The 26965-nt window shown below is 45.4% G+C and overlaps 2 protein-coding genes across 2 annotated transcripts in view; one reads left to right on the forward strand and one right to left on the reverse strand.

Moving 5' to 3' along the window:
• The window catches only part of MVB12A (multivesicular body subunit 12A), a 97292-nt gene extending 81369 nt beyond the window's left edge, over positions 1 to 15923 (reverse strand). Inside the window, exons 1-2 of the mRNA XM_030197567.1 lie at positions 15678 to 15923; positions 965 to 1053 (exon numbers count right to left, since the gene is read on the reverse strand). Coding sequence (XP_030053427.1) covers positions 965 to 1045 — 81 coding nt within the window. The 5' untranslated portion in view covers positions 1046 to 1053; positions 15678 to 15923. The remainder of the gene's footprint in view (positions 1 to 964; positions 1054 to 15677) is intronic.
• Positions 15924 to 21220: 5297 nt separating this feature from the next.
• DSN1 (DSN1 component of MIS12 kinetochore complex) overlaps positions 21221 to 26965 on the forward strand; it is a 92594-nt gene continuing 86849 nt past the window's right edge. Inside the window, exon 1 of the mRNA XM_030197568.1 lies at positions 21221 to 21329. The gene's annotated coding sequence lies outside the window, so the exon portion shown is untranslated. The remainder of the gene's footprint in view (positions 21330 to 26965) is intronic.

Below are 26965 nucleotides of genomic sequence, written 5' to 3' on the forward strand. Positions count from 1 at the left end.
CCCAAAAAAACACTTTAGACCCTGGTGGTCCAGTGGGACCACTAGCCATCCGCACCTGCACATCCCCCCCTCATGGCCTACCTCAAACTTGGAGAAAGGAGGAACTAGCACTCCCTCCCCCTGTTCTGCAGGAGCCTCCTAGAAATGGTGGCACCTTGCCTGGTGCATCCGAGGATGCGATGGGCAAGGCTTAACCCTTATATAGAAGTTAAGCCACACCCAGTGCACCAGGTCTTCATTGTTCGGGGGGGGGGGGGGGGGGGCAGGCTTAGGTTTCACAGATCTAGGAGAAAATTCCAGACCTGTCAAAACTCTTCTGCTGTTTGACAGGCCCAGGATTTTTTTTTTTCCCCACACCCCGGACCTGTCAAACAACTTCTGTGGGAGAATTGTGCCTTGGGAGAATACCCAAGCTCAACCCTCCTGCAGAAGTACCCCTATGATCAGAGCTAATAGCGAGCCTAAATTTGCATGCTATTAGCTCTGATCATAGGGGCGTTAATGCCCTGCACTGTTCCAGTGTTAAGTTTAGAGCACTGTTTGGAACAGTGCAGAGCTTCTGATCATCTGCATCAAAGTGATCCAGCATTAATTCGGCTGTTATCCAATTAACATGGGCTACCTAGAACACACTAACAGAATAACATTTCAATTCCTATGACATGTCTTCTCCCAGAAAAATTGCCTAATGCATGTGCTAGCAGGTGTATTACCACTGAACACCTTAACAATCTTATGCAGTACCCCTGTTAGCACGCATTAAGGGCTTAATGAGCTTCAGTAAATATGCCCCTTAGTTTGCAAGTCCTCCCAGAACAAGAAAATACTTCCATATCTGAATTTACTTCACCTTGAACTACTACTACTGAAAAGACATTATTTCACCTTGAACTACTACTGAAAAGACATTATATACATTCAAATCTAAATTTTAAAAAAAATACATAAGAGACTCCTTCCTCACCACTGTATATTCCTTTGAACATGTGTTCTGGTTTGATGTCCAGGCCAGCGCCGTCAAAGGAAGTGAACCAGGCTCTGCCATCTTAGTTTCTGATGGAGAAAATCAAAAGGGGATAAAGAATACATGCAACATGTAAATAAAGAAACAAAGGCTTTTGCAAGTACCACATGGTCTATAGGCAGATGGCTGTCCTGGTGGTAAAGTTTAAACAAGCGCAGAAAGCATGCAGACACACAAAACTTGGGACAGAATTCAATGAGCATGTACTGTGATGTACGAGACACCCTAATGGTCTCCCTGTTTATTTATTTTTGTTTTTTTTACATTTGTACCCCGCGCTTTCCCACTCATGGCAGGCTCAATGCGGCAGGCAAAGGAGGGTTAAGTGACTTGCCCAGAGTCACAAGGAGCTGCCTGTGCTGGGAATCGAACTCAGTTCCTCAGGACCAAAGTCCACCACCCTAACCACTAGGCCACTCCTCCACATGTCTTCTCATATCTTATTGCCCTGCAAATACTATAAGAAGGGAGAGGAATTTTACCTTGATAGCTAGCTGTGCGTCCCTGGAAGGCCTGCAGGAGGAGAGGGGCAAGCCCAGAGGGCGGATCCCCCAGGTTCTAAACCCTTCCCAGCAGTGCTTAGTGATATCTTTCTCGGAACAGACACTGAAACCCTGGAAGGGAGAAAACCTAGCATGGCCTAAGGAAAGGAGGTGCTTTCCTGTAAGGCAAAGAATCAGTCATTAGGGACATGTCAGGACTTACATCCAGCCTTGCTGCTGACTCAGTAAGCCATATACCCTTGGAGCCAAAGTGAGGCTTGGAAATGGGTGGGGCCATTTCCGTCAGGTAAGACACCAAGGTAAAAAGCCTGCTGTGATCGGGAAGAGGAGGGAGGGAGGGAGGAGGATTTCTGAGTAGTCTTACCTGTGGCTGGGGGAAAGAACTGGTGTCCGGTCCTCACCGTGGAAAATTTATTTTATTAGCATTAATTTACCACCTTTTTGAAGGAATCTGCCCTTTAATGCAGATTCCTGGCTAGCCGTTTCCATAGGATCTGTGCCTTTAAGGCAGATTCACAGCTCTGGCTTGATTTTCATAAGTATTGCCATACTGGGACAGACCGAAGGTCCATCAAGCCCAGCATCATGTTTCCAACAGTAGCCAATCCAGGTCACAAGAACCTGTCAAGATCCCAAAACAGTAGAATACATTTTATGCTGCTTATCCTAGAAATAAGCAATGGATTTTCCCCAAGTCCATTTTAATAATGGTCTATGGACTTTTCCTTTAGGAAGCCATCCAAACCTTCTTTAATATTGTTTCCTTGTCATCAAGCAGATGAAGCCATTACGTATGGGTTGTGTCCATCAACCAGCAGGGGGAGATAGAGAGCACTCAACTTTTCACAGTGCCTTATGGCCAGCCAGCTCCACTGCCTCTTCAGTATTCTCTATCTCCCCAAGCAGGTTGGCTGCAGCTTCTTCGAGCTCCATCAAAAATCTGCCTGGGGGTGGCTTGCCAGTTGTTAGCCGGGGTGTTAGAGGCTATAGCAGCTTTACTTTGAAGGCACATAGGTAAGCCCTTTCCCTGCCTTACCCATGCCCCCGTGGATGTGGACATATTAGCTTGCTTTTCCCTGTCCTTTCCCACTCAGTGGATGCAGACACATTGGTTCGCCTTTCCCTGCCTTTCCCACTTATCTGTGCCTCTGGAGTGTTTTTATTTACCTCTTTTGCCTCTGCTTTCCTCACAGCGTTAAAAATAAATAAATAAATAATTAAAGTCACGTTGCGCTTTTAGAGGGGGTCCTCTGAGTGAGGCTAATAATAGAGCTGATAGCCCTGGGCAGGATCCGGGCAGACTGGGAGCGGTTTTCTCCTCTGATTTTGTTTTAATGCTGCATAGGGCGTACATGCTTAAAACAGCTCTTCCACAGGGATTTTCGGACCCTCTGCCTGTCCCCCCCCCCCCACCCCCGGTGGATCCTAGCCTTTTGGAGTTGGCTTTGCCTGTTTCTTATCCTCCTAATAAACGCAGAGAAACTCCTTTCGCTCGGACAAACGTTCCGCAGCTGCCGGTTCAAGGCCTGGAGTTCAGGGGCGACCCTCTCAATGATGGTGCGCTGGCCCCCTCCTCGTTTCCTGTCATCGGAGGAAGACTTTCCCTCTTTTTCGGGGAGTGGGCAAAATCTCCGCAGGTCAGTGGGTCTTGGACCTGATCAGAGACGGATACCGAATAGAATTCGATGCCCCAGTGAGAGACGTGTTTGTGGAGTCCCGATGCAGTTCTGCCGCCAAACGGGCGGCAGTAGAGGAGACTTTGCAAAGTCTGTGCCGGATAGAGGCTGTGACCCCGGTGCCTCCCGCCGAACAAGGTTTAGGCCGCTACTCCATTTACTTTGTGGTGCCACGAAAAGGCGGGTCTTTTCGCCCGATCCTGGACTTAAAAGAGCTAAACAAGTCCTTAAGAGTGCGGCATTTTCACATGAAAACCCTGCGCTCCATCATTGCAGCGGTACAGCCAGGAGAGTTTCTCACGTCTCTGGACCTGAAAGAAGCTTACTTGCACATACCAATTTGGCCCCCGCACCAGAAGTTTCTGCGGTTTGCGATGTTGGGAAAACATTTCCAGTTTCGGGCCTTGCCTTTTGGCCTCGCCACAGCTCCCCGAACCTTCTCCAAGGTAATGGTGGTAGTACCTGCCTTTCTCAGGCAAGAGTGTATCCGGGTTCACCCGTACCTAGACAACTGGCTCATCAGAGCAGACTCAGAAAAAGAGAGAGTCATCTAGCTACAGCCAGAGTGGTTTCAGTCCTTCAATCTCTGGGCTGGGTCGTCAATATGGTCAAATGTTACCTGACCCCCTCGCAATCTCTAGAATATTTGGGGGCCAGGTTCAACACAGCCTCGGGCTATGTGTTTCCTCCCGAGCAAAGGCGGTGCAAGCTTCAGAATCAGGTCTGTCTGCTCCTGAGGATGCCCCGCCCGCGAGCTTGGGACATTGTCCAGCTGTTGGGATCGATGACGGCCACCTTGGAAGTGGTGCCATGGGCGAGAGCGCACCTGAGACCTCTACAGTATTCTCTACTTCAACGATGGTCTCCAGTATCTCAGGATTATCAGTGCAGACTTTCTTGGCTCCCTGCAGCCCGCCTCAGTATGGAGTGGTGGCTCTCGGACAGCATGTTGCGGCGGGGAATGCCACTGGCGCTCCCCGATTGGTGCCTAGTGGTGACAGATGCCAGCCTGAAGGGCTGGGGCGCACATTGCCAGGGGAAGCATGCCCAGGGTCTGTGGACGCCCGACGAGTCGGAGAGGTCTATCAACTGCCTGGAGTTGAAAGCGGTGTTTCTGGCTCTTCTGGCCTTTCAAGTGACCCTGGAAGGATTGGCTGTCCGAGTGATGTCGGACAACACGACAGCAGTGGCCTACATAAATTGACAAGGCAGCACTCAGTGCAGAGCTCTAGCCACGCAGGCCGAACAAATTTGCCACTGGGCCGAGCTGCATCTACAGTCCCTGTCAGCAGCTCACATTGCAGGTCAGAGCAACGTGCAAGCCGACTATCTAAGCAGGCATCAGATCGATCCAGCGGAGTGGGAACTAGCAGACGATGTATTCCTGCAGATATGTGCCAAATGGGGCAAGCCAGTGATGGATCTTATGGCGACCAGTTCCAATGCCAAAGTCCCGTGCTTCTTCAGCAGACGGAGGGATCCTGGCTCTGCCGGGTTGGATGCCTTGGCTCAACCCTGGCCCCTGGGCTTGCTGTATGTCTTCCCTCCGTGGCCCTTGATAGGGAGAGTGCTCCTGTGGATTCGGCTGCATCCAGGAGAAGTGGTGCTCATCGCCCCGGATTGGCCCAGGAGGCCTTGGTATGTGGACCTCCGACAGATGCTGTTGGAGGCTCCCTTTCCGTTATCTCTGGTTCCGCACCTGTTGTCACAGGGTCCGGTGGCCATGGAGGACGCCTGCCGCTTTGGTCTTATGGCATGGCGATTGAGAGGGCGCAATTGAGATATAAAGGCTACTCAAATAAGGTAATTTCCACTCTCCTGCAGGCCCGTAAGCGCTCCACTTCCGTGGCTTATGCCAGAATTTGGCGCCAGTTTGAAGTCTGGTGTGTTTCAAGAGCGCTTTCTCCGTTGCGGGCTCCTGTCTCGCCAATTCTGGACTTTTTGCAGGATGGTGTACACAAAGGCTTGGCCTATAATTCCCTGCGGGTGCAAGTGGCAGCATTGGCCTCCCTGCGTGGCAAGGTTGAAGGCGTGTCCTTAGCTGCTCATCCAGATGTGGCACGGTTTCTTAGAGGGGTGCTTCGGCTCCGTCCTCCCGTGCGGGCACCTTGTCCAGCTTGGAACCTGGGGTTAATATTGAAGGCCCTTCAGGGGGCTCCCTTTGAACCGCTTCGGTGTGCTTCAGAGAAAGATTTGACACTAAAGGACGTCTTTTTAGTGGCCATTACCTCGGCGAGACGGGTGTCAGAGCTCCAGGCGCTGTCCTGTAGAGACCCTTTTCTGCAATTCTCAGTCAGGGGTCACGGTTCGGACCGTGCCTTCCTTCATGCCTAAGGTGGTTTCAGCGTTTCACCTAAACCAGCCTGTTTTTCTTCCCTCCTTTGTTGAGGAGGAGTTTCCAGATTCATTTGGGCAGTTGCACCTTTTGGATGTGCACAGGACTCTGTTGCAGTATCTGCGAATTACAAATTCTTTCAGGACCTCTGATCATCCTTTTGTGCTGTTTGCAGGTCCTCGCAGAGGGTCTTCAGCGACTAAAGCCACTATTGCCCGTTGGCTCAAAGAAGCTATCTTTTCAGCATATCTGCTGTCTGGCCGGGCTCCGCCTGAAGCCTTTAGGGCACATTCCACAAGAGCGATTTCCTCTTCCTGGGCGGAAACTGGAGCACTATCTCTTCATGAGACTTGCAGTGCTGCAACATGGGCTTCTAAGCTCTCTTTCGCCCGACATTACAGGCTGGATGTGGCTTCCAGGAGGGATGCACGTTTTGGAGCACAGGTGCTAGCGCGTGGTGTGGCTTGTTCCCACCCTATTTAGGGATTGCTTGGTTACATCCCATACGTAATGGCTTCATCTGCTTGATGACAAAAAAGGGAAAATTAGGTTCTTACCATGATAATTTTCTTTCCTTTAGTCATAGCAGATGAAGCCATGAGCCCTCCCTGTATGATTGTCTGTATTGCAGTGATTCTGATTTTAGGTGCTGTTCTTGTTTCCTGAAGTTATATTCCTTCCTTGGGGAGTCGGAAAACAGTCTTCAGGATCCTTGATACAGTTATAGGAGGATGAGTTCATTCCCTTCAATTCATGTTTTAGGAGGAAGAATTTATTCCCTCCAGGAGGATGCAAGTATTCCCTCCATTTATACAAAGTTGAGGACCAGTTTATTCCCTCCAGGAGGATGAGTTCATTCCCTCCTTTTGTTGAGTTTATGCCCTTGTTAAGGGGCCATCGTTCGCTGTGAGGAAAGTTCATGTTATTCCCATTGCGGTTTGCCATACTGCTTTGGAAGCTTCAAATACTGAAGAGGCAGTGGAGCTGGCTGGCCATGAGGCACTGTGAAAAGTTGAGTGTTCTCTATCTCCCCCTGCTGGTTAATGGACACAACCCATACGTAATGGCTTTATCTGCTATGACTAATGGAAAGAAAATTATCATGGTAAGAACCTAATTTTCCCTTCTCTTCAGTTATATAGCTTAATCACTGTGTATATTTCTTAATCATTGTGTATCGTAGACAATAATGACTTATGCACTCTCCATTTCTGCAATTCTCAGAGTCAGGGGTCACGGTTCGGACTGTTGTTACACCTGCCAGATATCGGGTCGTCCCCTGGTGCTCTGCAATTTTTACGCCCCAAATGTTTTTGACAAATCATTTTATCAGGGTTTGATTACCTTGTTGTCTCCTTGCAAGGCTGGGAATCTGATTTTGGGGGGAGATTTTAATTTGGTGTTTGACCCTTCCCTGGATCGGTTTCTGGTGCTAAAAGATCTGCAGGGGGCCATGCCTTGCCACGGCTCTGTAATGTGTTGGACCTGGTGGATGTGTGGCGAGTCCTTCATCCCTTGGAGAGGGACTATACGCATCTTTCTAGAGCCCATGCTTCCCAATCTCACATAAATTAATTTTTTTGTTTCTGGCTCCCTTTTTTCTCAAATTCCTAAAGCCGAAATTGGTCCTTATGCTGTGTCAGACCACACAGTGATCTGATTTCCGTAGGATGGGAAATCTGGGGTAGGGGTTAGCAGGGGATCAGAAGTTTCAAACTTTTTTATTAGACCGTTGGGATGACTATGAATTCCACAATGGTGTCCATAGACACCAGCCTGCTCTTTATTGGGAAACAGCAAAGGCTGTATTACAGGGGAGGATATTATTTCTTATAGAGCTAGAGCCCAGAAAATCAGAGATAAGGAAATTTTACGATTAGAAAAATGTATCCGGGGTCACAGATCAAATATGGATGTTTCCCCCCTAAGGCACAGAGAGTGGCTTTGCTGGTAGCCCAGAGAGAACTGAATGAACTCCTGCATCAAAGGGCGGTTAAATCTCAGTTTTATTATAAATATCAATTATTTCGTCATGGTAATAGGGCTGGGCATTTGTTGGCTCATATGGTGGGAAAGCAAGAGGGTCAGTCTTGGATTCTTTGGCTACAGGATCCCGATGGTAGGGTGCTACGTTCGGATGTTGATATCGCTGAATGTTTCAGTAAATTTTATGAGTCCCTGTATGCGGCCCCAGAAGTGGATGATTTAGACAGTGATTTATACTTGAATAACCTAGATTTCCCTAAAATTTCTTCACACCAGCCTAGGCTTTTAAATGTGCCTTTTACAGAAGGGGATCTTATGTTAGCTTTAAAGTAGAGTGCGCTACATAAAACTCCTGGCCCTGATGGTTATCGAATAGAATTCTACAAACAATTTTATGACCGTGTCAAGGCCCCATTGCTTGCTCTGTTCAACTCGGTGGAAAATCAGGTTCTTCCGGGCACCTTAAAGTTAGCGCTGATAATTGTTTTGTCCAAATTGCGGAGGAATCCAGTTGACCTGGGTTCCTACAGACCCATTTCTCTCCTTAACACGGATGTGAAATTAAATACAAACATTTTGGCTAACCAACTGGCCAAAGTACTTCCAGACCTGTTTGATTCGGCCCAGATGGGGTTTGTGAAAGAGTGAGTGGGGGGGGGGGGGGGGGGGGGGAGCTAAAAATATTCATTCTATTTTGGCATCGTTGGAGGTAGTGGCCCAGAGACGCTTGTCATCTCTTCTTGACAGCTTTGACGCAGAGAAAGCATTCGATAGGGCCCTTTTTGTTTGCGATGTTGAGACACTATGGTATTGAGGGTTTCTTTGTGGATGCAATTCAGACTCTTTATACTGACCCACAGGCTTGTTTGTGGGTTAATGGAATGCGCTCTCAGCGGTTTTGTATTTTTCAAGGTACGTGACAGGGATGCCTGCTTTCCCGTTTTGTTTTGTCTCTGGATCCTCTGGTTCGAGAGATAGCTCAACATCCGGAAATCATTGGTGTTCCTGTGAGCCACTCGAGTTTTCTTTTGTCGGCGTTTACAGGTGACTTGCTGGTACACCTTACTGAGACCCTCGGGTCTCTAGCTGCTTTATTGGAGCTGTTCGAGTATGGAGACTTTGCTGGTTTTAAACTTAACTACTCTAAATCACTCGCAATGGCGTCTTCGGTGGATTTGCCGGAGCGATGGGGGGTAGGTTTCCCACTCTGCTGGGGCATGGCTCTTTTTCTTACCTGGGCCTGCAGCTCTCTATGCAGACATCAGACTTGTATTCTCTAAACATTACCCATATGTTACAGGCAATAGAGACGTGGCTGAAGGCCTGGTTATCACTGCCCCTTACGCTATATGGTAGAATTCAGCTGTTTCGGATGGTAGAGTTTCCGCAGTGGCTTTACATGATGTTGCAAATGTGGCCGTTTTATATTCTCAAGAAGGATTTGCTTAAAGTTCATAGGGCGCTTTTGCTGGGGTGGTAAAAAATCCAAACTCCCGTTGTCTTTTCTGTTGGGTTCTTGGAGGTGGGTGGGGGGGCAGGTGGGTTGGGTCTGCCTGATTTTAGAAGGTATAATCGGGAGTGCCTTCTCCGTCATTTGGGCGATTGGTTTTTGGACCGGCAGGATTATATGCCACGACAGTTCCTGGGTTATTGCTGGCATATGTTCTTGTTTATTGTTCTGTCATGCTTGCTCGTAATGTAACCACTTGATGTGTTTGCTTAGATTTGTTGTTCAGCTGTATGTTGTTAAGTTTTATTGATCCTGAACAAAAAACGTTAAACCTTAAATATATGGTTCAACGGGTGCATTCACTGGATAGTGGTCCAGGCAAATGTCTGTGGGAGACATGGGAGACATTTTGGCTTACTCATTCATCTACAGCACAAAGCTATTTGTTAAACCTTAACTGATGGAGTACAGGACTGTGGTGTGATCAGGGAGTCACTGAATATAAGGGGTGGGATGGGTGTTTGGGAGATGCTTGAAAATGCTTTTGTTACTGTGGGTTTAAGAATAAAACTGATCACACGTGCAAGGTGAGATACCATAAGAAACAAAGCCTCTCCCCTGGCATTAAAGTTAGATTATTGGAGAATTTATATATAAATCTTTTTTATTAACATAAATTCCAAGCAAACAGTCACGGTATTAACATCGGACAACAATGCAAATTCAACGGTAACTGTTATATGACAAGTCATGTACATCTTATTGCTGGTTTATATGATTATTTTGCAATGTAGTTTAGTTTGTGTTATTACTTTAATAAAACAGATTTTAAACAAACTAGGTGATGGTCTGTGTTTCCTATTGTAATCAAGAAGAGGGATTCTTTTAACATGTAGTTTCTACAACAGAAAGCTTGTCTGTCTGTTTGGAACAGCTATTTACAAATTGTTTCACACAAGGCAAGAAGCGCGGTACTGAACACATTTTAATTGGTTTCTGCCTCACATAGGCTGTTTTGAGGTCCTCTGCCTGGGGGTTAGGGAGGAGCGGGAATGGAGGGTTAGGGTATCCTGGGCATGTTAATTTTCATTAGATGGCCCGAGGTCATAAGAGTCCAGACATCAGGTCATTCTTGCATAAGTTTTGAAGGATATGGGGTTGGGGGATGGGTGGTGGCAGGTTTCTCTTGTGGTATGCTTTATGGTATTTTTCCCAGTATTGTATTGCTCTATTTTGTGATTGCCTGTTGCACTTTCTTAGTGCTATTGTTCGGAAGTTTGTTGTATGGTTCCTTTGATCCTGAATAAAAATCATTTAAACAAACAAAAACAAATTCCATGTAGTGGGAATGTTCTAGTACTATACCATCCAGCCCAGAGATGCAAACTAATCATACGATTCAAATTTTTAATACGATTAATTTTGATTAACATTTTGAATCATTGCCCACCCCTAACTGAATAGCATGCTGTGAAGGATAATCAGCCACGCTGAGCATCTGATCAAAAGGATGTTTGAAAAAACAAAACAAAAAAAATTGGGAAAGCATGCGCCCAAAATACATGGTATGATTAAGTATGATTAATCGCATGGCTGTGATTAACTTTTTTATCATTGCCCACCTAAGGACTACACATCAAGTTGTCTGTTGCCGTTACCTTTAGGTTATGAACCAAACAACTTAAGGACAGAAGTTGACGAATCTATATCAGGCCAGAGTTCCCAACCAGGCTAGTTACATAACTACACACATTTTAATTTGTGTACTGTAGTTACATCAGCACAGCTGTCCTCATTCTCCTCAAGGTCCAAGTCAGGTATGTAATTTCATTTTGGTGTGCCCACCAGGGTAATTGCATAAACCGGTGCTGCTGATGTTTTCACTGAAGAAATACATATGTAATCCGAGTACTGTATTTACATCAGCACAGCAGTTTTTAGTGTTCTGTTTAGTGTATACATTGAAGGATTACATGTCAGAGTTGTTATAGCATTCTCCTCAGGACAGCAGATTCTAAGTCAGGAAGGTATTTTCATTTCTGAGGGCCCATCAAAAAGCACAGGGCAAAGTTCCCCACCAGGGTAGTTGCATAAACTGGTGCAGTTGATATTTTCATTGAAGAAATACACACGTAATGAGTAGTGTATTTACATAAGCACAGCAGTTACTCATGAGCGTTAAACAGCTTTCAGTGTTCAGTTTAGTGTGTATATTGAAGAACTATACGGCAAAAGTTGTTATAGAAATATCCTCCGCACAGCAGGTTTTAAGTCAGGTAAGGACCAAAAGACACATGACAGAGTTCCCCCACCGGGGCAGTTGCATAAATCCATTTACAGTTTGATGTATTCATTGAAGAAATACACATTGAATTTGTGTGTATTTACATCTGCACAGCAGTAGTTTCATTAGCATATAACGGCTGTCCAGTGTTCAGTTTAGGGAATACACTGAAGGATTACATGTCAAAGTTGTTATAGCATTCTCCTCCAGACAGCAGGCTCTACATCTGGTATGTTCATGTGTCCCAAAAGACACAGGTGTCAATTTCATTTTTCATGGGTAAAAGAGCTGTTAACATTGTAAACTGGAATAATATGGAAAACACACGTTCGTACACCTGAGCAGGTGCTATAAATGCCCCCGTGCGCAATTGTTGCTATTGATTCGTAGCATATTATGCACAGAATACCATTCCGGCAATTCCAGCACATCTGCTCATGTGTGGGTTTGCTAGATACTACCCTATTCTGTGCAGTGCGAACAGATTCCCACTATTTTCTAATTTATTGTTGCTCTTTATGACGATTTCTCTGACAAACGCTTCTCAACAGAATTTAATGTGGGGGGTGTTCTTTGAGACATGGCCAGATGTTAAACCAACCACAGTTCCTGCTCAATCTACAGCATTTGAAAAAGACAACAGTGTTACAAACTTTATTACCCTTTGTCATTTCATCAGGTAATTACACCTTCGGTTTTGCACAATTTCAACTGCAAGATCATTTTTGCAGGTTAGAAATTGCATAGGTTATGTTACCTGCTGTATTCGTACCTGCAAAAGGCTGTCGTACTTGTGACACTTGTGTCCTCACATACAACCAGCGAATATTAGCCAGGTCCTATGTTTCATCAAATAGAAAGAAGGTGCTGGAGTTGCTGGTGCTACCATTAGGCTGTTTGGTTTACCGACTGACAGAGCAACATGTCAGACAGATTTGAGTATAATTGGACCTAGGGATACTCTACCAACCATTCTGCAGTTTTCCCAGGGTTAAAACGAGGAGGACCCCAGGCTTTAAACCAACAGATATAATTAAATGGTTGAAAAAGGGGGCCAGCAGGAAGCTTAACCTTACAACCCCAGGATGCCCACATGGTAGCCAGCAGAAAAAGACTTTTACCCTGCATTATGATATTTCGTTGACATATGGATTATGGACAATGTGAGGGTTCAGACCATTAAGAACTGGCCCACAGTTGGGCATCACCAATCTTGATCGGGATAGTTCAGACAGGATACTGAAAACCTAGCTTAGCTCTGGTCTCACTCTTGGTTTGGTGAGCAGGGAAAGGGAAGGGAAATGGGTCTTGATATACCGCCTTTCTATGGTTTTTGCAACTACATTCAAAGCGGTTTACATAGTATATTCAGGTACTTATTTGTACCAGGGGCAATGGAGGCAGATCATAGATTATTTCTCCTCTACTGAATCCTTATGGAGCCTGCATGAAATTACTCCTAATTAAATGGCTCCTAAATATGCGTGAACAGATTAGCAACCTTTGTACCACATTTTAAAATTTCATGTCCACAATTTAACAACTGTTACACTCCAATTTTCCTATTTTATTACATTTGGACATCACACAATTATTACATTTTTAAATAACAAATAATGAGTAGACAGTTGGGCAGCGTACAATAGAAATATATACAGATATATTCTTCAATACACTGTTGCCTGACTCCCCCTAGGGTTAGACAAGTTAAGTATGCTTGCCACCTAGAAACGGTTTTATTTAGAAACGCTCTTGGGGGATAGACAAGATAACTTTTTTAGCTAGCTCCACACAATCTATTATATCCTTCTTCTTACCCCTCCCCTACATTTTCCCTATAATAACTACATGTTATTATAATAACTATATATCAATTTGTTATCCTGTTAAGCCATATTGAACCATTCTATATCATTTTGTTAACCCGTTTTACTATGTAAGCCGCATTGAGCCTGCTATTGAGTGGGATAGTGCGGGGTACAAATGTTACAAATAAATAAACTATGCTCTGTACCTAGAAAGAGTTTTATTTAGAGAGAGTGGGATATATAACTTGGGTTGTAGACGTTGCAGAGAGTATTCAAGTCACTTCTAAGGATAACTTGCTAGATGCTGCACGAGGGAGTCAAATTGGATGACATTCTATAAAAACAGTGTTACGAAGTTGACAGCTGTCTATCTCTGGACTTTGTGAGTACCTGAAGTAAAGATCTGGCTGCAGCTATGAGTAAAGTAGGTGGGGAGAACGCAACAAGCAAAGGGTCATTGTCCTTGGTATGCAGCGGTGGGGTCATAGTGTGATAGCGCACACAGCAGGGTGTCAAATCAAGCTTTAACAGAGGCCTAACGTTAGGTGGTTTTGTTATACAATAGCAGTGACATGGATGATGTCAAAGACCAGGGGCAGTCCCCCTCCAATGGAGGAGGGCCAGTGCCAGAATAACAAAAGGACAGCAGTGCCTACCCAAACTTGGACAAAATGGGGGGGGGGGGGGTCTGAAGGCATCAAGAAAACGAGGATTGTGCCTTTATGGCAACACCTGTCCTGAAATGCTCTAGATAGAAGATCAACAATGATTTGTTTAACAGCCTGCTATTGTAAAAGTGATATGCATGAATGTGTTTAACATATTCAAATAGCAGAATGCTGCAGCCATAATAAATCCACTCTTCTTCTCAGATTAAATTGTTGAGTGTTGATATTTCAGCATGTAAGTACATAAGTAATGCCACACTGGGAAAAGACCAAAGGTCAATCGAGCCCAGCATCCTGTCCACGACAGCGGCCAATCCAGGCCAAGGGCACCTGGCAAGCTTCCCAAACGTAAACATTCTATACATGTTATTCCTGGAATTGTGGATTTTTCCCAAGTCCATTTAGTAGTGGTTTATGGTCTTGTCCTTTAGGAAACCGTCTAGCCCCTTTTTAAACTCTGTTAAGCTAACTGCCTTCACCACGTTCTCCGGCAACGAATTCCAGAGTTTAATTATGCATTGGGTGAAGAAACATTTTCTCCGATTTGTTTTAAATTTACTACACTGTAGTTTCATCGCATGCCCCCTAGTCCTAGTATTTTTGGAAAGCGTGAACAGACGCTTCACATCCACCTGTTCCACTCCATTCAATATTTTATATACCTCTATCATGTCTCCCCTCAGCCGTCTCTTCTCCAAGCTGAAAAGCCCTAGCCTCCTTAGTCTTTCTTCACAGGGAAGTCGTCCCATCCCACTATCATTTTCGTCGCCCTTCGCTGCGCCTTTTCCAATTCTACTATATCTTTCTTGAGATGCGGCAACCAGAACTGAACACAGTACTCAAGGTGCAGTTGCACCATGGAGCGATACAACGGCGTTATAACATCCTCGCACCTGTTTTCCATACCTTTCCTAATGATACCCAACATTCTATTCGCTTTGCTAGCCGCAGAAGGTTTCAGTGTATTATTGACGACGACACCCAGATCCCTTTCTTGGTCCGTAACTCCTAACGTGGAACCTTGCATGACGTAGCTATAATTCGGGTTCTTTTTTCCCACATGCATCACCTTGCACTTGCTCACATTAAACGTCATCTGCCATTTGGCCGCCCAATCTCGTAAGGTCCTTCTGAAATTTTTCACAATCCTGTCGCGAGTTAACGACTTTGAATAACTTTGTGTCATTAGCAAATGTAATTACCTCACTAGTTACTCCCATCTCTAAATCATTTATAAATATGTTAAAAAGCAGCAGTCCTAGCACAGACCCCTGAGGAACCCCACTAACTACCCTTCTCCATTGTGAATACTGCACATTTAACCCCACTCTCTGTTTCCTATCCTTCAACCAGTTTTTAATCCACAATAGGACATTCCTTCCCATCCCATGACCCTCCAATTCCTCGGTAGCCTTTCATGAGGTACCCTGTCAAACGCCTTTTGAAAGTGTGGAATGAAGGGAATGCCAAGGTGCTGCCTGCTCGGTTTGTGCAGCTAAGCCGATTAAAGATAAAATAACAAGCTCTAAAAATTGTTAGTGTACTACAGTATCATTTTTTTTAAACAATGTGGACACCCAGAAAAAAAAAAGCATAAACTTGTCAAAACACTGATTTCAAACAAAAAGCAGGTTTTAAACAGGAGTACATAAGATGAGTTCTAAACACTAGGAACAAAAAACGTTTTCACATTAACCCCCCAGTTTATTAAAGCTTAGCTCGAGTTACTCAAGCTAAGCTTTAGTAAACAACCCCTTAAGCCTTAAAACGGCACAAAAATTAAAACAAGTATAAAAATAGCACGGCGTCTAACAAAACAAAAAAGGATCCTATCTTTAGTAATTAGTATTAGAGCTTATACAGCAAGGGCATAGTGTCTAAATATGTCAATATAAAAACAAAATTAAAAAAAAAAAGTATATAGCAAGTAAATAGAAACTCACCAGTGCAACGCAGTACAAAACACTTAAAAACGAGCAAGAACCAGGAGAACGTAGTAAATAATTAGTGTTGAAGGTGTGTGATGTAGAGCTTAACTCTGGCACACACAAAAACTAATAGAAGGAAATCCAAACTTCGTTTCAAAGTTGTACTAAGCAAAAGGAAATAAAACCAAGCCAAGCCTCGTTTTAAACTTGTTGTGCTACGTAGAAGAAACCTAATCCAAGCCTCAGTTTAAACATGAGCTAGGCAAACACCAAGGAAGTTGAATAAAACAGGAGTCGAAGTTAACCCTATCTAGTGCATTATATGAGCTGAAGCCAGTAGGCGGAGCGTGCCGCCATTTTAGTACACTCAAAACAATAGCAAAAGATTCATAGAATAAAGGACTGCCTATGGGTGGTTCATCTGTAAAAAGTCAAAAGCGTTACAGTTGGATAGGCAACGCCTTCAAAAGTGGAGGACAACATTTATTTATTTTATTTTGCTTATTTTACAGCTTTTTACATTATTTTAAAGCTTCCCATATCTAGATTTAAGTATCATTAAATTCATATCGATAAAACGGCTTCAAAATTATTGTAGCTGGTAGCAAAACCAGTTATAAGCTCTATTTTGTGCTCATTTTTCTACACTGTTCTGTACTATACAGATGGCCGAATTTCAGTGAGGATATCCTGTTTCTTGATGGGTTCATCTAAACTGTTGTTGTAATCTACCTTGGGAAGCCTGGGGCCTTGGTTGCTAAGCAGTGCTGTAGGCGCACAAACAATAGAGACACCCATAGGAACATAATAGGTGTCTCTTGTGCACCTACAGCGTGGCTTAGTAAACAGGGCTCCTGGTGTTATAAAGATGATGGAATGTATTTAAATTACATAGAAGTAGAATTCAACTCTCATTGGGGCACATGGAATAACATCTTCATCTGTTTTGTATAAGTTAACCTTTAAATTGATTATTCTGTTTTGAATATGTTTCAGGAGCAACTTGCAAGTGGCTTTATAAGTCAAAATAACAGTTAATATTTTGTTTCGTGCAGATCTATTTTATGTACACATAACTAAATGGGCTAGAAGCCTCTAATGCAGTCCATTGGTTTTCTTATATTTTGTTCTTGTCATGACTTATACTCAGTACATTTTTACTAGCAAAAAAGGTGCCGGTACTCAAATGCTAGGCCACCCTTTAGGAGTGAGGTGATCACTGAGAGACCCACTCCATAATAGCCAGGCCCCCTGCAGCCAGTCACAGAATCTATGACAAGGCAGAATTGGTGTATAAAGCCTGAGCTCTTTCATTAAAACTTGGGGTCCATGGATCAATTTTAGCAGACAATAGAAAAGGTGCCGGTACTCAGTACCCCCAAGTACCCCCTCAAAAAAAGCCCTGCTTATACTGTACCAAAACTTCAAACTTTGATCTCTTATAACTACTTGATAATAAAAGCTCATTGTGAACACTATCCATCCTAAAAGGTTGTTTGTTTTGTGGCTGTACATGAAGAATTATGATTTTGAATAAATAAGTGTATGGTTTTTTTTATTTTTGTTACATTTGTACCCCGCGCTTTCCCACTCATGGCAGGCTCAATGCGGCTTACATGGGGCAATGGAGGGTTAAGTGACTTGCCCAGAGTCACAAGGAGCTGCCTGTGCCTGAAGTGGGAATTGTGTCCCTAGTCATGCATCCAATGTTTATATAATCCCTTGAAGAAATACAGTTCATCATTTAACTTATTAGTGGAACATAACCACAGAGACATGGTATGGTCGTATTTTCAATTTGGTAATACTGTGGCCCAGCTAACAAACAGGTTATTTTGTGTTAGTCTTCAGCGGACCAAACTTGCTTTCCTTGTGACATCACCATCCAGGCAGTGTCTTAAAATGTGTAGAATAAAGGATTTGTCTTTTTTCCTAATATATATTTATATCACACATTAACCAAATCAAAGTTGTGTTTAATGTGGCTTACATTTTAAAATACAGTGAGACAGAATAATAGAATTCAGTTATATCATGCGAACAAATAGATGGATATGTCTGAAACATTTTACAAAGTTGAGATTAGCATATATACCAACTGTCCTTTAATGATGCCATATGTACAGATCAGCAGGACCCAAAGCACTCCAAAACAAGTAAAGACAGAAACAACACAGTTTATGTCTAATTGTGAATTGTTCAGCCACCCTTAGGATTCACCTTTGGGTTTAAAAAGCAAACCATGTGTATGTAAGGTCTGGGTAAACATAAAGCAATCAAAGTTTAAAGCAAATGCCCATATGTAATACATAGTAACAAGATGGAATATTCACATAGCAGGCAGCCTGAGCCAAAATATTTATTTTCCACTGAACATAATTAACTTTGTATGAACTTGGAGGCTAATAGTGTGCTGCACATTTAGAGTCCTGATTACTAAGCAGCGTTACAGACGTATTAGCATGTTTTACGTGTTATCTGTGTACACGCGTTAACCATGTACGTGCCTACAATATCCCCTATAGGCATGCTAAAAACACTAACCCACCTTAGTAAACAGGGCACTTAGACTGACTCTGGACTTCTGCCCTCATTATTCAATACCTGTCTACAAATATCAAGAGCATTTTTTGTTTCATGTACCTCTGCAATCCACAAAAGGAGCAAGTTCCCATATGCCATCTTTTTCTTGTGATCTAGGCACAGGAAAAAAAATATATGACTTTAGGTAGGGTTGGAGAGGAAGGTCTTCTTGGCCACACGATAAGCCTGTTCCAACCGAAGGATACCCACTGCCAAGCACTTGGCCCAGGCGCTCATAAAGGCTATTATCTCTCCCTGAAGTACTGCATTAGACGTCTCCCAAAATAATGATAGGAGAATCATAAGATCCTGCTTTCGTATCCTCATAGAAATTCCAGCGCTCCCTAATGTGAGCTAAAAAAGCTTTATCATGATATAAATAAGAAGGGAAATGCCAAAAACGAGAGGCAGGGCCCACAGAGTCCAATTCCATGTCTACCCTAATTGGGACATGATCAGATATCTCCACGGTCCTATAGCGGCTTGACGTGTTTGAAAAAAACAAACCTGGGATAGAAGAATATAGTCAATACGTGACCAAGTTTGATGAGCCTTAGATTGATGGGTGTAATCTCTCGTGCTGGGGTGCAAGAGATGCCAGGGGTCTACCAACTTTAAAGTTTTACACAGTACTGGGAGGCTCCACTCCCTCCATACCCTCCCTCCCAACCACCACTCTCACCCCCAAATTCACCCCCTTGAACGAAAAACATGTCAGATTCCCGAATGGGGAGAGGACAATAGGTAATTACCGATGCTATAGGGGAAGGAACTTTAAGGCAAGATAATACAATTGAACAGTTCACTCTTAACATAAGCACCGCCATACTGGGAAAAGACCAAGGGTCCATCAAGCCCAGCATCCTGTCTCCGACAGTGGCCAATCCAGGCTTCAAGAACCCAGCAACCCTCCCCCCCCCCAAAAAAAAAAATTTATAATGTTCAATGGACTTTTCCCTCAGGAATCTGTCCAAACCCCCTTTAAATTCCGTAAGGCCAGCTGCTGTCACTACATTCTCCGGCAACGAGTTCCAGAGTCTAACTACAAGCTGAGTAAAGAAAACCTTTCTCCTATTTGTTTTAAATCTACCATATTCTAGCTTCATCTTGTGTCCCATGGTTTTGTTGTTGTTTGAAAGTGTAAACAAACGCTTCACATCTGTCCGCTCTAATCCACTCATTATCTTGTAGACTTCTATCATATCATAACTATCATATCAACAAAAGACCATCCGCACACCAAACTGTAAAGTTCCATAACAGCGCCTAGGCTAAAGACCATCTAGGCGGGAGAGCAGAATCTTTAAGTGTTCCATGAACTAACAAATTGTGCCAGGCACTCAGGGGCCCTCCAAACATTGTATCCAGGACTAGGCCTCCTCTGGAGCAGAAAAGGTAAGACAGCAATTATTATGTTGAACCCACAGCGTGGCTGGATATTGCTGAGAAAACTGCATATGCTTTGTTACCAAATGGGAACAAACTGAAGTAAAAGCGCGTTGTTTAGTTGAGATAGCTGCAGAGTAGTCCTGAAAGATCCGGATTTGGCAGCCCTCAAACTGTACCTCCTCTGCTTTGCTTTTAAAAGGCGAAGAATTTGGGCCTTTTGGGAATAGCGTTGAAACTTCGCTATCACAACTCTAGGCCTGTCTGTTGCACAGGCCGGTCCCACATGATGTACTTTGTCCAAGTGAATTACTCCCTGAACTCACACTGAGGGGAAATGCGCCAAAAGCCAAGTCTCCAGCCATGATGCACACAATTCTGGAATACACTACCACGCAACCTGAAAACGATCTACGAACTGACCGACTTCTGCAAACTACTGAAGACTTATCTCTTTGAGAAAATCTACGGCAAGGATCAAAACACATGAAGCCCATACAAACTAATAGATACGCACCAATACACTCTCTGAAATCTCCTCTCCTGCACTCTCACCACTCTTAAAACCCCACCCACAGATAAAATTGTTAGACCTCCATGTTCCCTCGATACTATTTTGTCCCCCTCTCAACTCACCACTGTTATATTCCGCTGTTCTTTTCCCAAATGATATCCTGAATTTACTCTGTCTTATATAACTCTTCATAATGTAACCCATAATCGTATTGCAACCAATTGTACTTCCATCATTTACAATGTATTGTAAGCCACACTGAGCCCGCAAATAGGTGGGAAAATGTGGGATACAAATGCAAATAAATAAAATAAATAAAAATAATGATGGTAGGGAAAATTCCTGGATGGATTCCGGAAAACCAACAAATCAGAGATTCTCCAGTCGAGCTCTATTTTCCAGGTCTTCGATCTTCTGTTGTTGTGTGCATGTCAAGGCCTCCAAGCGTTCCATACCTTCGCTATGGGATTGAAGCATGTTTTCCACATTGGAGACTCGGCATTCGAGTTCTCCGGTCCTGCATGTCAACTCCAAAGTAATTTGAGCAGTCCCAGCAATTTGTTCAGATAATTGTACAAATCTTGGATCAACGCCTTGACCACTGCCTTGGTCAGCTCTGGAATAAAATCCAAGGGAGAGTGTGCAGGAGGAGAAGCTGCCATTTTGTCATCCCCCAGGCACGTCCGATCTTGTCCCTGTCTTGGTGACATCTGGTGCTCTGCTTTAGTTAGAAATGTGTCCATATACTCCAAAATGGTAGGAGTAGGGTTACCATATGGCTCCAGAAAAAGGAGGACGGATTGAGCCAGCCGGGCTCTACCGTTGTTAGAATGCAATAAAAGGATAAATGGCATGTATGAAAATATAAAATCAAATAAAAATGGTAACTATCAACAATAAAGAACGACAACGTGGTTGCAGCAGCTCATAGGTTTGCCTGCTTTGTTTTGAGTGTATGGCGATGACGTCCGTGCGGGGAAGGAGAAACTGAGATAGACCTAATTGGTTTCACCGTTTTGACGTCACTTGTGGTCTCCTCTCGTTGTCTTTTACCTCCTTTGCCGGCATCCACTTTTCCTCTGACGCAACTTCCTGTTTGTGGCACAGTCGGTGGGCCGCGGATTATGCCTCGGGGAAAGAAGTTGTTGTCATACGGGAGGGGACACAGTAGAAGGAAGCCTCAGGTATGAGCTTAACAGTGGGTGGGAGGGAGAGATGGTAGACCACGGGGAGGGGGACGAGACCGATCAGGTTGCAAAAGCAGGCTGGGTGCCGGTTAGTCATTGTCCCAAATGTCAGCAGGGAGATAATACCTTTTTTTTCATGCTTTTTGGCGATATGGTGTCATTCAAGTGTTTTGCTATTTGGGTATTCTTTTCGGTCACCGCATAGTCTTTTCTTAGAAGAGAGTTTTATTGAATAAATGGGAGGCATATGGGAACTTTGTGCTTACTACTTAGTAATTGTGAAGCGCTGCGTATGATAGGTAGCGCTCTAGAAATGATTAGTAGTAGTAAAGTTTATGCATTGGGGAAGAAGGTCTTTCATATCTATCTGGAATTGTTACTTGCAAACTATCTCCCATAAAGCAAGAAGCGCTGTATTGAATGGGTTTCAGAGTGTTTCCTAAATTGGTACTGTTAGATTAGGGGTTGTTCATGGGTTCCCTGTTTAGGTAGGGGAGTGAGGATTACGAATAGTAGATGTTATCCTTTCAAAGATGGCCTGGTGTCATAGGAGTCCAGACACCAGGTCATCATGGTTGTATTTTTTAAATGATGGGTTAGGGTAGGGTCAGGGTAATGGGGATGATCCTATATAATAATTCTCACCTCCTACATTCTAAAGTAGCAGCCTGTGTCCATGGCTCCAGGAGTTGTCTCCCCCTGCCTGGGAATCAGCTGTGAGTGCGCTGCTCAAACACCCCCTCCGCGTATCACCCAAGCCCCCCCCCCAGCACATCAAACACCTCCCCCCCCAGCACATCAAACACCTCCCCACCCAGCACATCAACCCCGTCGCCACCCGCAGCTGCCACTGGTAACGCTGTCCAGCCGCTGCTGCTTCTCCTGTTGAGCAGCAACAGCCGTTACAAAAAGAAAAAAAGCCATAAATGTTTTTAAACCTGAAACGCGGCACCATATACAGCCATCAGGCATTAGCTGTCGGCTCTGCAGCCGCTCCTCCTCTCACCTCCACGTCACTGCCCCTGGAGTAAGACCCTGGAGGAGCGCAGCAACGTGAGAGGCGAGAGGAGGAGCGGCTGCAGAGCTGACAGCCAATGCCTGATTGCTGTCTACGGTGGCGCATTTCAGGTTTAAAAACATTTATTGCTTTTTTTCTTTTTGTAGCGGCCGCTGCTGCTCAACAGGAGATGCCCCAGTCTACATGTCAGACCTGATTGACTTACCACCCAAGAATGCTAAAAAATCATCCCGCACATTACTACTACTACTACTACTTAACATTTCTAGAGTGCTACTAGGGTTATGCAGCGCTGTACAAGTTAACAAAGAAGGACGGTCCCTGCTCAAAGGAGCTTACAATCTAAAAGAACGAAATGTCAATTTGGGGCATTCACTTCCCCAACTGTAAAGGTCTAAAATACAAACTAATGCATGCATCATCCTTTTCTTACTTGAGCACACAATTCTGGAACGCGCTGCCGCGAAACCTGAAAACGATCTACGAGTTATATAGCTTCCGCAAACTACTGAAGACCCATCTCTTTAACAAAGCATACCACAAAGATCAACAAATGTGAATTCTTACACATATACCCAGAATTGTTTTATAATGTTTGCTTGCTACACTAATATCATGTTTCTTCATTATCATGCTACCCAAGAGCTATATGTATTACTAAATGTATATTCTCTTATACATGTCCACCATTCATGATGTATTGTAAGCCACATTGAGCCTGCAAAGAGGTGGGAAAATGTGGGATACAAATGCAACAAATAGAGAGATATTCTCTCTATCTAGCAGGTGGAGGGACATCTCTGTGCAGCTCTGGTTTGATCTGGCTACTGGTGTCCTTTGGGCCTAGTTTAGCACAGACAGGGGTTGAGTGGCTGTTTGTAGCTTGTGGTGTACATCTGGTGGTGCCAGGTCCCTCCCGGTCTCCCCCTACGTTTCCTCCATCGCCTGGGGCTATTGGCCTAATCGGGTGTTTCCTTTCTCTCCTGACTAAAAAAAAAAAAAAGGTTAAGAGACTTTGTTTTTGTTTAATCATATGGAGGAACTAGATGTTCTGCTGAGTCAATTTTGGGGTAGGCGTTTGTGGAGCATGTCAGTGCCTTCTGAGGCGGCTAAGCGCTGCTCCTAGTGTGGGGGCCGGAGAGCAGCATCGGGGGAGTGTGAGTCCTGCCGCCATCAGCCTGCAGCGGGTGTTCAGAGCAACGGGGGTGCCCTTCAGGCATCCGGTGAGTCGGAAGCGCAGGGGATAGTATCGGCGGTTTCCTCAGGGCAGTTAATGTAGCGTGCGTTGGCAGACACCATTTTTTCCTCTCAGGCGCAACCCGCTCCGCACATGGCGGTTGATAGACAAGAGGTGCAGCGCGCTTCTGTGGCACAGGCTCCGACGGAGGGAAGCGATGTACAGGGAGCAGGGGAGTCCCTTGCAGTTCTTTTCCCAGATTTTGTTTTATTAATGCACAATGCCTTTCTTTTGAAGAAGTCAGGCGCTTCTCTTCAGGCAGCCCCGTCTGTTCCACAGCAAACTTCGGTTGCTGCAGCCTCTCAGTCTTTCCTGCCAAAACAACCCTGGGTGGAGATCCCGAGGAGCTATCTGACAGAGATGGCCCGGTTTTGTCTCCGGGCTCTCCCTCAGAATCTTTGGATTTGGCAGATGAGGTCACCCTGCCCTCTGAGGAGGGGATGATCCGACAGCTGCCCGTCTTTTTCGCAGGGAAGAGCTTCCCTCCCTGATTATTAGGGCTTTTGAGGTTTTGGCCATTTCCCCCCTGAATTGTCAGGGGGAACAGGTCCGGTACCCTCTATTATGTCTGGCACCAAATGCCCACCTTGTTCCTGTCATGTGCACGAGGCCATGAAGATCCTTATTTCGGCGCAGTGGGATACGCCGGACAGTGGGCTTAAGGTTGCTTAGAGCTATGTCGCATCTTTACGCGCTACCTGCTCCTGACCTAGACTTGCTGAAGGTCCCTACGGTGGATTCCTTAATCATAGCGGTCACTACGAAAACCACTCTCCCTGTGGAGGGTGGCACGGCGCTCAAGGACCCTTAGGATCGTAAGTTGGAGACTTGCTTGAAGCTGTCCTTTGAAGTAGCAGCCCTTTCCCTGCAGGCCTCAGTTTGTGGCTCCTATGCGGCGAGGGCATGCTTATCGTGGGTACAGAAAGCCTCCTCTACGGAAGATGTTGTGGCTGTTTTGCCGGCCTTGGAGTCCGGTTTAGCCTTCCTTGCGGATCTTCTTTATGATCTTTTGAGGGCTTTGGTGAAGGAGGTTTCCCTAGTGGTCACTGCGTGTCACTGTCTGTGGTTGCAGCATTGGGCTGCAGACGTGGCCTCTAAGTCACGTTTAGCAAGGCTTCCTTTTAGGGGAAAGCTTTTGTTTGGGACAGACTTAGAACAGATTGTGAAGGACCTTGGTGACTTTAAGGGCCAGCGCCTCCCGGAGGACAGGTCCAAGTTTGTACGATCGGCGGGACCTAGACCTAAGTTTAGGGATACATGGCGTTACTGTCCAGGTCGCTGGGCCTCTTCAGAGAGGAAGGTCTTCTCAGAGGCCTCAGCCCTTTCGAGGTGACAGGCAGGCCTTTCTTTCTGGTAACAGAAACCAGCCCGCAGCCAGGTCCGCCCAATGATGGGGCCCTGTTCCATATCCAGCCGGTTATTGGGGGCAGACTGTCCCTATTCCTGGTGGAGTGGACCAGGGTAACATCTGACGAATGGGTCTTGGAGGTTATCAGAGACAGCTACAAGTTAGAATTGGCTCGTCCGATAGTAGACTCTTTTCTGGAATCTCCTTGCAAATGTCCCGCCAAGGTGCGGGCTGTTTGACACACCATCCTCAACTTACAATGGCTGGGTGCCGTCCAGCCCGTACCCCCAGCAGAAAGAGGGGGCAGTCGATACTCCATTTATTTTGTGGTGCCAAAAAAGGCGGTTCTTGGCGACCCGTCTTAGATCTCAAGTGCTTTTCCACATGGAAACCTTCCGATCGGTGATCGCAGCGGTACAGCCAGGGGAGTTTTTGACCTCTCTTGATCTCAGAGAGGCCTATTTACACATTCCATTCTGGCCTCCCCACAGGCGCTTTCTTCGCTTTGCAGTGCTCGGTCATCATTTTCAATTCAAAGCGATGCCCTTCGGCCTAGCCACAGCGCCTCGGACTTTTTCCAAGGTCCTGGTAGTAGTGGCGGCCTATCTCAGGAAGGAAGTGATTCAGGTCCATCCCTATCTAGACGACTGGCTTGTGCGGGCATCTTCTTTCAACGAGATTCGGTGGTCAACCGACAAAGTGATCGGGTTGCTTCAGTCGCTTGGTTGGGTGATTAACTTCCCGAAGTACAGCCTAACGCCTTCCCAAACGATGGAATACTTGGGGGTGTTCTTCGATACCCGAATAGGGATAGTTTATCTTCCTTCAGCTCGAGCACGGCGGTTGCAGGCTGAGTTTCGAGCACTGTTTCAAACTCTGAACCCGTGGGCTTGGGACTATGTACAAGTTCTAGGTTCCATGGCCTCTACCTTGGACGTGGTAAAGTGGGCCAGAGCTCATATGTGCCCCCTCCAGTGGCACCTTCTGAGCCGTTGGTCTCCATTCTTGGAGGATTACAATGTTCGGGTGCCATGTTCGACCTGTCTTTACACAATCATGCACTGGTGGTTCATTCAAAAGAATCTGGTGTTGGGCATTCCTCTGGCAACCCCGGACTAGAAGATAGTGACCATGGATGCATCACTGTCTGGCTGGGGGGCTCATTGCCTGCAACAGACGTCCCAAGGCGTTTAGACTTCGATGGAGGCGTCATGGTCCATCAACTGCTTGGAGTTATGGGCGATTCGTCTGGCCCTTTGGGAGTTTATGCCTCTTCTCCTTGGTTGCCCAGTTTGAGTTATTTCGGACAATGCGACAGCGGTCGCCTACGTAAACTGTTGGGGACACCAGTAGTGCACCCCTAGCGTGCGAGGCAGCTCTGATATGCCGTTGGGCAGAGACTCATCTTTCTTTCTTGACAGCGGCTCATATAGCGGAGTCACAGAATGTGCAAGCGGACTTTCTCAGTCACCACCAGTTGGAGCAAGGGGAGTGGACGCTCTCCCCTCTGGCCTTCGATCAGATAACTGCCCGTTGGGGGATGCCAGAGATGGACTTGATGGCCATTGCATTCAATGCGAAGGTTCCCCATTTCTTCAGCAGGGGACGAGAACTGGGCTCAGAAGTCATCAATGCCCTTTTTCAACCTTGGCCCAGGGGCCTGCTCTATGCCTTTCCCCTGTGGCCAATGGTGGGCAGGTTACTGACTCGCTTTGCCAATCATCCCGGTCGAGTGATCCTAGTGACCCCGGATTGGCCCAGATGTCCCTGGTACGCAGCTGTGATCAGGCTTCTGTTCGATCGTCCTTTTCTGGTACCGGCGCAGGACGGCCTCTTGCTGCAGGGGCCAGTCAAGATGGAGGATCCCTCCCCCTTTGGTCTTATGGCCTGGCCCTTGAAAGGGCGGGGTTGAGAAGAAGAAAAGGGTATCCGGATGCGGTAATCGCTACAATGCTGTAGGCTCGGAAAAGATCCACCTTGATAGCTTATGCTAGGGTGTGGTGTACCTTTGATTCGTGGTGTGCGAGTTC

This window comes from Microcaecilia unicolor, chromosome 3 (assembly GCF_901765095.1).
Source record: "Microcaecilia unicolor chromosome 3, aMicUni1.1, whole genome shotgun sequence".
Taxonomy (NCBI): Eukaryota; Metazoa; Chordata; class Amphibia; order Gymnophiona; family Siphonopidae; genus Microcaecilia; species Microcaecilia unicolor.